The 14,476-nt window shown below is 42.9% G+C and overlaps 1 protein-coding gene across 2 annotated transcripts in view; it reads left to right on the forward strand.

Moving 5' to 3' along the window:
* Sec23ip (SEC23 interacting protein) overlaps positions 1–14,476 on the forward strand; it is a 42,967-nt gene that overhangs the window by 7,616 nt on the left and 20,875 nt on the right. For both annotated transcript variants that reach the window (XM_006230387.4, NM_001134859.1), the window contains exons 3-9: positions 1,182–1,392; positions 2,568–2,761; positions 5,743–5,832; positions 7,681–7,801; positions 11,128–11,217; positions 11,925–12,066; positions 13,288–13,496. In XM_006230387.4, coding sequence (XP_006230449.1) covers positions 1,182–1,392; positions 2,568–2,761; positions 5,743–5,832; positions 7,681–7,801; positions 11,128–11,217; positions 11,925–12,066; positions 13,288–13,496 — 1,057 coding nt within the window. The remainder of the gene's footprint in view (positions 1–1,181; positions 1,393–2,567; positions 2,762–5,742; positions 5,833–7,680; positions 7,802–11,127; positions 11,218–11,924; positions 12,067–13,287; positions 13,497–14,476) is intronic.

A 14,476-nucleotide genomic window follows, 5' to 3' on the forward strand; every position in this document is an offset into this window, starting at 1 on the left:
ATTGTACTAGTTAGTGAAAATGCCCAATTACAGCGGCTGAAATAGACCTCTCCACTAAGTTTTTGTTTGTTTGAGACAGGGTTTCACTGTGTAGCCCTGGCTGTCCTGGAACTCATTCTGTAGACCAGGCTGGCCTCAAACTCAGAGATCTGCCTGCCTCTGCCTTCAGAGTTGTGGGATTAAAGGCTTGTGCCACCACTGCCCAGCTTTCTACTAATTTGTTAATATTAATGGAAATTCTTCTCTCTGTATGTTTGTGTTAGTTAGATTGACATTTAAATATTTACGTTCTTAGAAATGGAATGGCTGGATCAAAAAGTATGGGTGTTCTAAAGATTTTAAGAATGATGGAACCTGGGGTTGGGGATTTAGCTCAGCGGTAGAGCGCTTGCCTAGCAAGCGCAAGGCCCTGGGTTCGGTCTCCAGCTCAGGGAAAAAAAAAAAAAAAAAAAAAAAAAGAATGATGGAACCTGTACAGATTGTGTGCATGGAGCACAAGTTCCGGCCATATAGAGTCTCAGCACTGAGGAGGAGTGGGCACAGAGTTCCCGCCTAACCAAGAGGCTGCTAATGCATGGCAGTGGCTGGGAGAGGGGAAGCAGTTGTGTTCTGTGGAGTGACGTGGTGTGTCCACCACACTCCAGGGCAGCTCATGCCCAGGAGGGTCGGCCAGCACAAGATGAGGTCTGTCGTGTGCGTGCTGTCTGTTTGTTCCTTTGTTATTTGGGTTTTTGTTTTTGCTTTTAAGAGAGAAAAAAAGCAAGAAATTGAGTGAGTGTAGACTGGGAGGGGTCAGGGGAAGGGAAAGAATATGACCAAATTATATTGTATGAAACACTTAAAAATAAATATATTAACAATTTTAAAATTATGGGAGACATTGCTGGGTGTCAGTTTGCCATTAGCATGCAGAAGTCTAGTTCACTTTGCAACTGATGTGAAGTTCTAGTATACTAGTTACGATTTCCCCCCCCCCCCCCCCGGAGCTGGGGACCGAACCCAGGGCCTTGCGCTTCCTAGGCAAGCGCTCTACCACTGAGCTAAATCCCCAACCCCACTAGTTACGATATTAAGTGGTTACCTGGAAATACATGTAGGATAATTATTACTGAGAGCAATTTGATTTTGAAGTGGTTACGGAATTTCTTTTGGACACTTGTGACAGTCTTAATTTTCTTCAGCTTCCTACAGCAGTGCAATCACCAGCGCAGCAACAAGTCCCAGCCAGACCTGCAGGACCCCTTGTACAGGGGCCATCTCCTTTTGTACTTCAGAACCAGTATGAACCTGTCCAGCCACACTGGTTTTACTGCAAGGAGGTGGAATATAAACAACTGTGGATGCCTTTCAGTGTGCTTGACTCTCTGAATCTTGAAGAGATCTATAATTCAGGTAAGTGTTCATCTTGCGTTATTCCGTCTCATTTGCGACAGCGATAAATTGAAGGGTATTTGTCTATGGTCTTCTTCAACTGTCAGACTCCTTAGTCTGGTTAGCCTCCAGATCCTGCTTTAAGATGGTAGGTACTAATTAATGCATCCCTAGTTACTTAGCAAAATGTTCACAGAAATAGTTTAGTAATTTCTTTGTCTTAGCTGGTTACAGTGCCACCTTTGCATCCGAGCATAGGCAGACCTGTGAGTTTAAAGCCAACCAAGTGAGCTCCAGGCCAGCCAAGGCCACATAGGTAGACGCTGCCTCAGTAAAACAAGATATAACCAAAAGAGTTGTTTTAAATCAGAGAGGTAGAGTTGTTACATAATCCAGGTTTTAGTTTCCTTTATCTCTTACTCATTTGGGGTTAACGGGCATGAAGGATTTCCTGTGGAACTCTTTTGTGGAATGCTATGTGAAAAAAGTGTTCTGAGGTCAGATGAGTTTTGGAAATAATTATTCTCATGTGTACCTTTTGAGAGAGATGCCACACAGGTATATCGTAAGGCTCTGAGTAGTCTTGCAGCATACCAATATGATTTTTTATCTTGATATTATCTGATTATGAAACTTAAATATCAGTCAGTATTCGCCAGCACATTTCCTGGAACATTTTGGTACATTGATGCTATTGTTCCATTTTACTTTCTAAATGGGGTCTCAAGTAGCCCAGGCTGGCTTCTACCTCACCAGGTAGCTATAATTATCCAGTAACTCCTGATCCTCCTGACTCCATCTCTCAAGTGCTGGAGTTACAGGTGTATGCATCTGGTTTGATATTACTACTTAAAAACTCATCAACTATTTCAGTTGTTTCGTGATTGCTGTTTTAACTTGCCCCGGCTCCTTGTTTCTTCTCAAGAAAAGTTATGCTGCAGAGCGGTGATGTCAGTCATGACAGGAGGACAGGAAGACTGCTGGGAGGTTGAGGCCAGCCACAGAGTGAGACTCTGCTTCGCAAGCAAACAAGCAAACAAATGTCATGATTTTGAGCAATACAAATTATCTTGTGTTTTCAAATCAGACAAAAGCTTAATTGTCTGTCTTTGACTAGTAGCGTAATGAATTATCGTTAATGTTATTTGTATTTTCAAATGTGCCTGGTAATGAGAAAATGTCCTCTTGGTTTCTAGTGCAGCCAGATCCTGAGAATGTGGTTCTAGGCACGGATGGCGGACGCTATGATGTGTACCTTTATGACCGCATGAGGAAGTCTGTGTACTGGGAAGAGGAGCCGGCTGAAGTGAGACGCTGTACTTGGTTTTACAAGGGGGACACAGATAGCAGATTTATTCCCTATACAGAGGAGTTCAGTGAAAAACTAGAGGTATGAATGTTTTTTCTTTATACTTTTCTTTACACAACAAAGGCATGTATGCAAGACAGGCTTCTGTGGTGCCACTCACAGTGGAGATGGCTTTATATACAAGGTGGCCTGTGTTGATCCTGTCACAATGGAGATCGATTTTTAAGTGGCATTGTCCTTCAGGAAGTGCTGCAGGTAACAGCCCTGTGTCTCAAGATAAGACTGTATGTTTTGGAAGGGGCACATTCCACATCTGCTAAGGTATTCATATTAGACCTTTGAGCAAATTTAGGTAGAAACTAGGCATGATAGCACTTGCTTGTAATCTTAGCATTCATGAGGCCAAGGCAGAGTATCATGAGTTTGGGGACTGCCGTGGGCTAATAGAGGAACCAGTTTATAAAAACAGTCAGTCTTTCTCTCCTCCTCCCCCTCATTTCTCTCTCCCTTTCCTCCTCCCTCCCTGTCTCCCTCTACCCTCTCTTTTGAGACAGGATTTCTCTGTGTAGCCCTGACTGTCCTGGAACTCACTCTGTAGTCTAGGCTGGCTTCGAATTCACAGAGGTCCACCTGCCTCTGCTTCCTGAGTGCTGGGATTAAGGGCGTGCGCTAAAACAATTTCTTAAAGCATAATTTTTAAAAATTTTATGGCATTTATTTGTGTGTGCTCTTACATGTGCACATGTTGCATGACTAGAGGTAAGAGAACATTCCAGAATTGGTTCTTTTCCTTCTACTGTGTGGGCCCTGGGGGTGAAAATTAGGTATTTATGTTTGGCAGCAAGTGTCTTTGCCCACTGAGCGCTCTGACACTGGCCCTTAAAGCATAATTTAGTTAGCTCAGTAGGGAAATATATCAAAGGTGCTAATCCCTAGAGCTTAATCTAGATAAGCAAGTCACTAAGGATACACTGGAATTGTTGGTGGGTTAGGCAGGGTCGTGCTGTAGCTGTAGTATCCCAGAGTCCAACATTGTAGGCTTAGTATTTTGAAGCTAAAAGTGCAGTGTTCATGTGTGAGTCTCTGAAACAGAGCAAGCACTTTTATTTTAAACATTATTTTATGTATATGAATATACTGTTGCACTGTTGGTGTCTTCAGACACACCAGAAGAGGGCATCGGATCCCATTATAGATGGTTGTGAGCCACCATGTGGTTGCTGGGAGTTGAGTTCAGGACTTCTGCCAATGTTCTTAACCATTGAGCCATTTCCAGCCACAGCAAGCATTTTCTTTTAACTGTAATGATAATATTGTGTGTGGGTAACACAGCTCTAGGCTGGACTAGCAAGCCAAGTCTTGCCCATTGCATCGGCATGAGGCCCAAACTCCTGCCCAGCTTTCTAAGAAACCCACTGCCTCAGTGGAGGGTGGGAAGTGAGAAACAGATGATGCCCATGATTGGTGTGTGGTTGATCCTGTCTACCAGGACAAAGAGCAGAAGTGATTTTGATTTGAAAATGCTTTTAATTTTATAATGACACAATTATCTCCATAGAAAACCAGGCGAACCTTTAGAAATAAACACCATTAGCTCAGTATAAGAGCTGAGAGTTTGTAGAAAACTTCAATAAAAGGCATGCATGAGGGCTAGGGCTTGTAGTTGAGTGGCAAATGTCTACCCAGTGTGCACAAGCCTCTGGGTTTAATGTCCATACTTTGAGGGGAAGAAAGATTTGCATAAGCTGGGCACAGCAAAATGAGCCTCTAGGCCCAACTATTCAAGGCTATAGAGCAAGATTATTACCCCACCAGGTAAAAGTATAAAAGTGACCAGGTACAGTAACATGTGCTTTAATCTAAGTCAGCTGGAGGCAGAGGCAGGTAGATCACTGAGTGAGAGGCCAGCCTGGTCTATATAGCAAGCTTGAGACACTGTCTAAAAAAAAAAAAAAAGTTGGGCAGTGGTGGTATATACCTTTAATCCCACCACAGGAGAAGCAGAGGCAGAGGCAGAGGCAGAGAGGCAGAGAGAGGCAGAGAGAGACAGAGAGAGGCAGAGAGAGGCAGAGAGGCGCAGAGGCAGAGGCAGACAAATCTCCAAGTTAAGACCAGTATGGTTTACAGAGTGGGTTCCAAGACAACCAGAGCTACACAGAGAAACCCTGTCTGGAAAAACAACCCCAAAAGCACTGAGTGCTCTTACAGAGGGCTCAGGGTTGATTTTCAGCAGGCGCAGCTAATAGCTATTGGTGACTCCAGTTCCAGGGGATCTAACACCCTTTTCTGACTTCTTAGGACACCAGGTGTGCACATGGTACATAATACATACATGTTGGCAGAGCACTCACTCACACATGTTAAAAAGCAGCCAGTGACTCAGGAGTGGCGCTAACTCCTGTGTGTGTGTATGTGCAGACTCAGCCTCAGCGCTGTCCCCAGAGTGCTGGTGAAGTACTAGTCCCTAGTACCCACAAATGCCACTTTGTGTGGAGCAAGGGTGTCGCAGGTAAAATCATTCGAGATGTAGTTACTCGAGTAGGATGGTCTCGAGGCCTCTGTAGCTAGTGTCATTATGTATAGTAAACACTAAGACAGACTTGTTCAGAAAGACAGAATGCTGTGCTTTGATAAAGGCAGAGGTGGGAGTCAGGTTTAGAGCACTGAATGGCCTTGATTGTAGCAGGCCAAGGGTAGTTGGGGCTCTCCATGTAGATTTCATAGGATTGCTGTCCAGCTGTCACCTTGATTTTGGAGTGGTAGCCTCAGGAACTTGAGACAATCAATTAATTTTACAACTATACTCAGCTTGTTTAGCCCTAAGAAACTGATGTACTGTCTAAGCTGCCATTGTTTTCTCCATGGAATGGAGATATTACTTAGGAGCATGTGAGAGCAAACACTGAGTAATTTATGTCAGATAGTCAGATGTCAGGACAGTAAACCAGTAAACCAGACCTACCGTTAGTTACTGCTGTGCTGCCAGCGTAGTCCTGATGGCCTTCCAGCCCGTTGGCATGACTCAGGTCGACTGTGCTGTATTGTGTGTTCTGTCTTTGCAGGCCGAGTATAAAAAAGCTGTGACCACAAACCAGTGGCACCGCAGGCTAGAGTTTCCAAGTGGAGAGACTATCGTGATGCACAACCCAAAGGTGAGTTGCTGTATGTGTGATAATGTTTCATTTCTACTGGTTTTGGCAGTGGTTTATTTACAATAAATGTGTTACTTTTAAATCAGTCAGTCAGTCAATCAAGACAGGGCTTCTCTATTTAGCTCTGATGTCCTGGAACTCACTTTGCAGATCAGCCCGGTTTTGAACTCACAGACATCCACCTGCCTCTGCCTCAAAAGGTCCAAAATACCACACCTGGCAAGTGTATTTTGAAATAATTTATCAATCATGGAAATTCAACTTTTTTTCACAGTTTCTGTTTGGGTGACACATTAACTGATACTAAGTATTATCTTAGAAGAAGTTTAGTAGATTTTTTTTACTTGGTTTGATGGAGCCCTCTTTCTACAAAGGTCTGGAGAAGATATTCAGGGTGTCTACTCTCCGTTGAGCTCCCAGCTCTGCCCTCGCTCGTATTATGAGAACATCAGTGGGGCGACAATTTGCAAATCAATGGGTATATAGAAAATTAATAATAATAACTTATTATTTTATATGTTTTCTTCTTCTTCTTTTTTTTTTTTTTTTTAGACAGTTTCTCTCTGTAGCCCTGGCTGTTATTGAATTCCCTCTATAGACCAGGCTGGCCTTGAACTCAAAGATCTGCCTGTCTCTGCCTCCCAAGTGCTGGGATCAAAGGTCAAAGGCATGCTGCTATCACTCGGGCTAGACATGCACTTGTTCATGTTCAAGAAAACTATTAAAAGGTACAAAACAGGGGTTGGGGATTTAGCTCAGTGGTAGAGCGCTTGCCTAGCAAGCGCAAGGCCCTGGGTTCGGTCCCCAGCTCCGAAAAAAAGAAGAAGAAGAAGAAGAAGAAAAAAAAAAAGGTACAAAACAAAACAAAACTCAGTGTAGTGTGTAATCCTTACTGATATTGAAATAAAAGTGTGATTAGTATGAAAAGGTAACAAAGGAAAAATAAAAGCCCTCCCTCACTGAATGTGGTATTGCCTGCATTTAGTCCCAGCACTTGGAGGCCGAGGCATTCAGATCTCTGTGAGTTTGAGGCCAGCCTGGTCTACATAGTAAGTTTCAGGCTAGCTAGGGCTACATAGTGAGACCCTGTCTCTAAAAACAAAACAAACAAACCACAAAAGGTAGTGTTTTGTTTTTATCATTCAATTTTTGTCACTGAAACTGAATTTGTAAATTAACTGGGAATTTTGTCATTTAAAGGGGATTTTTTTTTTTTTTTTGCTTAGATATATTTGTAAGACAAAGATTCTTACAGGTAACTTGTACAAACCTGGAATTTACCTCAGTTTTTAAATTCTTGTATCTATACACGTACACACACACACACACACACACACACACACACACACACACACACACATACACTTACTCATCCACACCCCTCCCCTCCCACTCCTCCTACTCTCCTACCCTTGTAGTGCTGAGAGTTGGGAAAAGCCAGTATAGACTACTTTTGGTTTGGGTGTGTGCCTTTCCAGCATAAGCATGGGAAGTAATGATAGGCTGTCTCGATGGTTGATGGTAGCAGGACCTTTATGGAATTTGCTTGGGCGCGGTTCTACTTCATTTATAACATCTGTATTGGGAAGCATAGGGCTTTTATAGTAAACACATTACTTTCAAGTAGGCTTAGTGGTATATTCCTGTAGTCCAAAACTATGGGAGGCAGAGGCAGGAGGATGGCTGGAGATTCTGGTCTAACTTTATTTAGACGAGATCCAAGCCAATCTGGGGATGTGTATTAAGACCTCTTCTTAAGAACCAACTAAACACCTCCCCCAAATGTTGCTTAACCTATAGTGGGAAATAATTTTGCTAAAGAGCCTGTCATAACCTTGTGTCTTGAAGGTTATTGTGCAGTTCCAGCCTTCTTCAGTACCAGATGAGTGGGGGACAACACAAGATGGACAGACGAGGCCCAGAGTTGTAAAGCGTGGAATTGACGACAACCTTGATGAAATTCCTGACGGTATGTTTAGTTTGCTTGAGAGAAAAGTCCCCTGTGCTGCTCCGTTAGTGTCACCCTTCACTATGAAGACAGACACAGTTACTAGAACTGCTTCCACAGTGCTCGGAATTTAGCCATGTGCTGGTCACGGTTCTGTCTTTTTTTTTTTTTTTTTTTTTTTTTTAGTTCTTTTTTTCGGAGCTGGGGACCGAACCCAGGGCCTTGCGCTTCCTAGGTAAGCGCTCTACCACTGAGCTAAATCCCCAACCCCACGGTTCTGTCTTTTTAACTTACTGTTTTCCTTTTTAAGTTTTAGATTAATTAATTAAAATGTGTAGGGATGTGTTTTGCCTGCATAATGCATATATGCACCTTGTGTGTGTTTGGTGCCAACAGAGATCAGAGAGGGATTCAGATCCCCTGGGAGTTAGTGATGGTTGTGAGCTACCTTGTGGGTGCTGGGAACTGAACCCGGGTCCTCTGCCAGGACGATAAGCACTCTGACCCACTGAGCCATCAGTTCTGCATTTCTTTTGTTTTGAAATAGGGTCTCACTATGTAGTCCTGGCAGTCCTGGAACTCAGAGATCTGCCTGCCCCTGCCTCCGCCTCCCAAGTGTTAGAATCACCGCACACCTCACAACACAGTTGTATTACTTTTTGTCTTTGTGTTTGGAATTCTGTTACAATACACAGACCAGAGTCTATAATATGTATATATGTGCTTTGCCAGTTTGGGGGAATGTGGAGTTATAGTGTTTTTAAAGGTTTATTTGTGTATTTTGTGCACATAGTTGCTTTGTATGTATGTACGCACACATCAGAAGCAGCATCAGATCCTATTACAGATCAGATGGTTGTCACCCACTGTGTGTGTGCTGGCAATTGAATTTTGGACTTAGAAAAGAAGCCAATACTCAACACTGAGCCATCTCAAGGCCCTGGAGTTGTGTTTGTAAGCCATGCTTGTCCAAATTACTCTGTGGGAGCTGGCAAGCTTGTCTCTGAAGAGACAGGAAGTGTTTCAGAGGCTTCAGATGTTCTAGTTTGATCTGTTGCTGTGATAAGTACCATGACCAAAATCCACTGGAAAGGGAAAGGTTTATTTCATCTGACAGTTCGTAGTCCATCACTGATACAAGTCAGGGCAAGAGCTTGAAGCAGAAACTATAGTAGAATTCTGCTTCCTGGCTTGCTCTCTGGTGTATGCTCAGCCAGCTTTCTTATGTACCCAGGCCTACCTCTGTGTTTGTGTTTCTGTGAAACACTTTGTAAAGATAGGTGGTGGTCAGGATTTGGCTCATGGGTCTTAGCTTGCCAATCCTGTGAAATAATGTATATGTAGTTTCCCCTATTAAATCTTTATACCTTTTCTTTTGAGATAGGGTTTCATGTAGCCCAAGCTAGTCTTAAACTGATGTGCAGCCGAGGCTGACCTTGAACTCTTTCCTGATTCTTTTGCCTCTGTCTCCCAAGCACTGAGGTTATACTCATGAGTCATAATACCCTGTGTTTTTTAGAGGGGTGTTTTATTTATTTATATTTATTTTGATATAGGCCCTCACTGTGTAGCATTGAGTGGCTTAGAATTTGCTATTTAGAACAGATTTGCCTTATATTACAGAGATCTTCCTGCTTTAGCTTTCTAAGTGATGTGATTATTCTATGAGCTACCAAACTTGGCTTTTTGAAAGATTTATTACTATTTCTTCATTCATGTGTATGTGCAAATGCTTGAGGAAGCCAAAGGAAGGTATCATGTCTTCTGAAAGGGCAGGGAGGTATAGGCAATTGTGACCACATGACGTAGGTGCTAGAAACTAAAGTTGGGTCCTCTAGAAGGAGGAGTAAATGTTCTTAACTTCTGACCCATCTTGCCAGCAACCCTGTCCCCAACCTTTTTGAGACAGCCTTTCACTATGTAGTCAAAGTTGACCTACAGCAGTTCTTCTGTCTCAGCATCCCAAGAGCTGGCGTGACAGATGTATACCTCCACACTTGGTTTTCCTCTTTTCTGCCATTGAAGAACATATTTTATTTTGATACTAGACATTTCATTGTCTAATAAGATAAGATAAATAGGTGTTATGAGATCCGGATGAAATAGTGTAGGAAAATAGATTGAACTTTGAGATATATCTTGTCTTGTTACCGGTCTGTTATTATGATGAGACACCAAGACCAAGGCAACTCTTAGAAAAGGAAGCATTTAATTGGGGGGCTTGCTTTCAATTTTTACTATTATCATGGTAGGAAACATGGCAGCAGGCAGGCGTGCAAGCAAGCAGGCATGGGGCTGGAGAAAGAGCTGAGAGCTTTAGATTCTGTTCTGAAGGCAAAGAGAGTGACTGGGCCTGGTTTATGCTTTTGAAACATCAAAGCCCACTTCATGACATAACCCCTCTAAGGCCACACCTCCCAGTCCTTCCCAAACAGTTCCATTCCCTAGCGACTAAGCATTCATATATGAGCCTATGGTGTCCATTCTTACTCAACCATACTCCTATTGGTTTTTGTTCTGTTTGGAGATAGGGTTACAGTGTATAGCTCTGATTGGCCTGGAACTTGCTTTGTAGACCATGCTAGCCTCCAGCTCACAGAGATTTACCTGCCTCTCTCTCCAGAGGGAGGTCCCAGGACCTTGGCTGGCTGTCTTAGAATGCTTTTGAATTAAGGGGAGGGACTTTGGGAATAAAGACTTTAAAGTTTTATATTGTCAGATTGTGTGTCCATGTTGGGCTTAGAGTTCTATGAAGGATGTTTGGTTTTGCTTGTTTGTTTGGTGTAGGGGATTGAGCTCAGGGCCATGTACACACTTTATTCCACACAGCTACAGTTTCATCCCAGTTATGTGGAGTTCTGAAAAAAAAAAATATACATTATGAGGGTCAGTAGGTCTGTGAAGAACTGATGTTTTCTTTTCTTTTTTTTTTTAAAGATTTATTCATTTATTTATATAAGTACACTGTAGCTGTCTTCAGACACACCAGAAGAGGGCATCAAATCTCTTTACAGATGGTTGTGAGCCACCATGTGGCTGCTGGGAATTGAATTCAGGACCTCTGGAAGAGTAGTCGGGTGCTCTTAACCGCTGAGCCATCTCTCCAGCCTGAACTGATGTTTTCTTAACCTCTCCATTTAGTGTGCCATTATTTGCCAAACTAGACAAATTATTCTAATTTAATATGAGGAAATGAGAGATATTTGCTTGGGAGGGTAATGGATTTCTTTGACTAGTTTATGATAATAAGAATATCAAGAATTTAGCAATTTAATTAACAATACCAAGTACTCAGCTTTGTGTATATGTGTGTTTTATGATAATGATAATTTATTTGTTTTTACCAGGGGAAATGCCTCAAGTTGACCATTTGGTGTTCATGGTGCATGGCATTGGGCCAGTGTGTGACTTGCGCTTTAGAAGCATTATTGAATGTGGTAAGTGCACGCCACATCTTGGTTTATAGACACCTCCGATTGCTGGTAGAGGGGCTCTTTAGTGTTCATTGTTATGGTAGTTGCTAGCTATGTACTTGTGGCTGGGGACTGTGAGTGGAGATTTCTGTGGTCAATAGGAAGTATTGATCTGTGTTTGATCTGCTCTTATTGCATACACTCCTGGATTCTGAAGAATTAGAAGGCATCTGGGTAATGATTTCACCGTTTTGGCCAACAGCCAACCTGGCTGAGCCCTCGGAGCAGCATAGAGCTCCTGTGTACTGAGCTGCTACAGAGGGAGTCCTCCGAGAAGCTGCTTAGGGCTTTGTCTGTAGTAACTGTCTGAGCTTACTGAGGACTCAGTGCTCCCAGCACGTGTGTTGTCCTCAGCCTCTCAGATACACCTTCAGGTGTGGGTGTGTCACTGCTACTGCCAGTGCTAGGAGAGGAGAGGCCCTGGCTGAGTTAGTGTGCCAGGGTCACGTCGGTTCTGGAACCTGGTGCTGAGGAGGGAGTTTGAGGAAGTTAAACTAAGTTTTTTAAGGCCTTAAATACAATATAACTTAAGACGTACTTCTGATCAGTCAGTGTTTGTTCATTTACTATTTTTTCATCTTTTTAAAAACATCTATCTTTTTGTAAAAAGCCAGCAGATTTTAGTTAATTAGCTACAATGGTAAGATAATTTACTCTTTTTTTTTTTAAAGTGGATGATTTTAGGGTGGTTTCTCTCAAGTTGCTGCAGACACACTTCAAGAAGTCTGTAGATGAAGGGAAAGTCAGCAGAGTGGAGTTCCTGCCAGTTCACTGGCACAGCGCCTTGGGTGGGCACGCCACGGGTGTTGACAGGTTTGTAGATTTTGATGACTTGTTTTTCACAGTAGCTGAAATTAGAGGCAAGTTTAAATTGTAATACAAAATGGCTTATTCCAACATAGGCAAATAACAGCCTTTTACTATCTCACTGTTCCTGTGTATTCCTAGTGTAAATATTTAAGGATCTAGGAAATTTTAGACAGTTTGTTTTGGATGCTGGAAATTGAACTCAGATTCCCGGATGTGATGAATACACCCTAATGTTCTGAGGCTGGCTTTAAAACAGCTGAGCTGCTATGGGTTAGGGGGCTGTGGAGAATGTTCTAGAATGCCCAGCAGCACCCTTGTCTAGTTGACAGTCAAACAGATCTTCTCCATGTGATAGCAAGCATGCTCAGATTGTGTCGAATTTCCTCATGCGGTGAAAATCACCCCTCTTTGAGACTTATATTTTTAGTTTCTTGGTGGGGAATACATAAAATTATTAAACTGTAGGCCATTTACTGATGCCACTGAATGTTAACAGCATTTACCAGGCACTGTGGCAGAAATTCCCCCCTTCAGCTTTGGATGCGCCCGTTTCAAAGCCACAGGTCCAGACAGTATTTATGCTGCCACACACGGCTGATAGCATGTTTGTAGCTGCTGACATTGTGATGTGATGGGGCCCGTGCTTTCTGAAGCTAATCCTGCAGACCGTGTTCTGGCCGCATTGTGCTGTGCTGTGAGGTGCTCCCTTCCCTCTGTGAACGCTCACAAGCTGCCCTTAGAGAATTTTTATTTCTGGTAACTTCTTTCATATTGTAAGTGTGACAGCCTCTTATCTCTGCCTGCCACAGTTTTGTCAGGCATCCAGATTTTCAGTTCGTGAGAAAAGTGGGATAGTGGGCTTGTCCATTTAAACATGGAAGTAAAGTCTTCACTTAGGCCATGTTTTACAGCAGCCCGTGGTAGAAGTCTCAAATTCAGAGTGCACTGTGGCACACGGAACTGTCTTACCTTAACTATTTATGAATTATTCTGCCAATAGAATCAGCACATAGCTAGCCTGTGATATCTAAGGTTGATTGTACTAATTAATGTATAATCTATACCTTGTACTCTTATTTAATAAATACTCTTTTTAATAAATACTCTTTATTAAAATATTTTATTAAAAAAGTACTCCTTTTTAATAAATAAAAATTTAAAGTTAAAATTTCAAAAGTTCAAGGTACACACTGACAGTAACTTCTTTTTTTTCTTTTAAAACAGGAACATCAAGAAAATTACTTTGCCAAGTATTGGTCGGTTCCGGCACTTTACCAATGAAACTCTGCTGGATGTGTTGTTTTACAACAGCCCTACCTACTGTCAGTCAATTGTGGAGAAAGTGGGAGTGGAGATAAACCGGCTACACTCGCTTTTTATGAGTCGGAACCCAAACTTCAAAGGGAAGGTCTCGGTCGCTGGTCACAGCTTAGGTAAAGCTTCCCACAGTCCCAGATGTGCTGTTGGTTGGTTCAGATGTAGTACTTTGCCTGTCTCCTTTAAAGACTTGGGAAGCTCTGGTTTGTGAACAGAGGACAATATTTGCAGTTGAGATTGCCTTTGCTCTCAAATGCAGTAGCAGAGGAGGCAGGCTGTGGGCTTTGTGGTTGCTCTTTTATTTGTGTGTGTATAAGTTAGAGTCTGTTAGTCTGTTGAATGCATGCCGTGTGTGTGTGTGTGTGTGTGTGTGTGTGTGTGTGTGTGTGTGTGCGCGCGTGCGTGCGCCCGCCCGCCCGCCCGACCTTGGAGGTCAGAAGAGGAGATCTTATCTCTTATCTCTGGAGCTGGAGTTATGGGTGCTTGTAAAGGGTTAGATGTGGGTGCTAGGGACCGAGCTTAGGTCCTCTGGAAGAACAGTGTGCACTCACCCCTGAGCTGTCATCTGGCTGGTAGGCTGTGTGTGGTTTTTTGTCATTAGACGAAATAGGAATATTGTTGCTCTTTAAAGAAATGTATAGGTAGCACCCCATGTAGTGTGGATTTGCTTGTTTGGTTTGTTCAGATGCTTTTATTTGTTCAGTTTGTTTTCTTGGCTGCAAAACTTAGAGCGTATACAAGACTCACACATGTACACGCATGGACGTGTGTACTCGAGCACCCTGTAGAGCCATTGGTAGGGTCAGTTTCCTTTCAGCTTTACATTGTATCTTAGTTTGGATCCTATTGCTTTGATAAACACTGTGATCGAGAGCAGTGTGTGTAGGAGAGGGCTTTTTTTAGTTTATAGTTGCAGTCCATCCCGAAGGGAGTTCAGGGCAGGACTTCCTGAGTACAGGGTAGCTGGAAGCAGAGGCCGTGGAAGAAAGCTCTTTACTGGCTTGTTCTTCCTGGCTTGCTTAGCACTCTCAGCATTACCTGCTAAGACGGGCCTTTCCGCATGGGTCTTTACCAGTGATAGGGTGTTTCTCAGTGG

This window comes from Rattus norvegicus, chromosome 1 (assembly GCF_036323735.1).
Source record: "Rattus norvegicus strain BN/NHsdMcwi chromosome 1, GRCr8, whole genome shotgun sequence".
NCBI classification, from domain to species: Eukaryota; Metazoa; Chordata; class Mammalia; order Rodentia; family Muridae; genus Rattus; species Rattus norvegicus.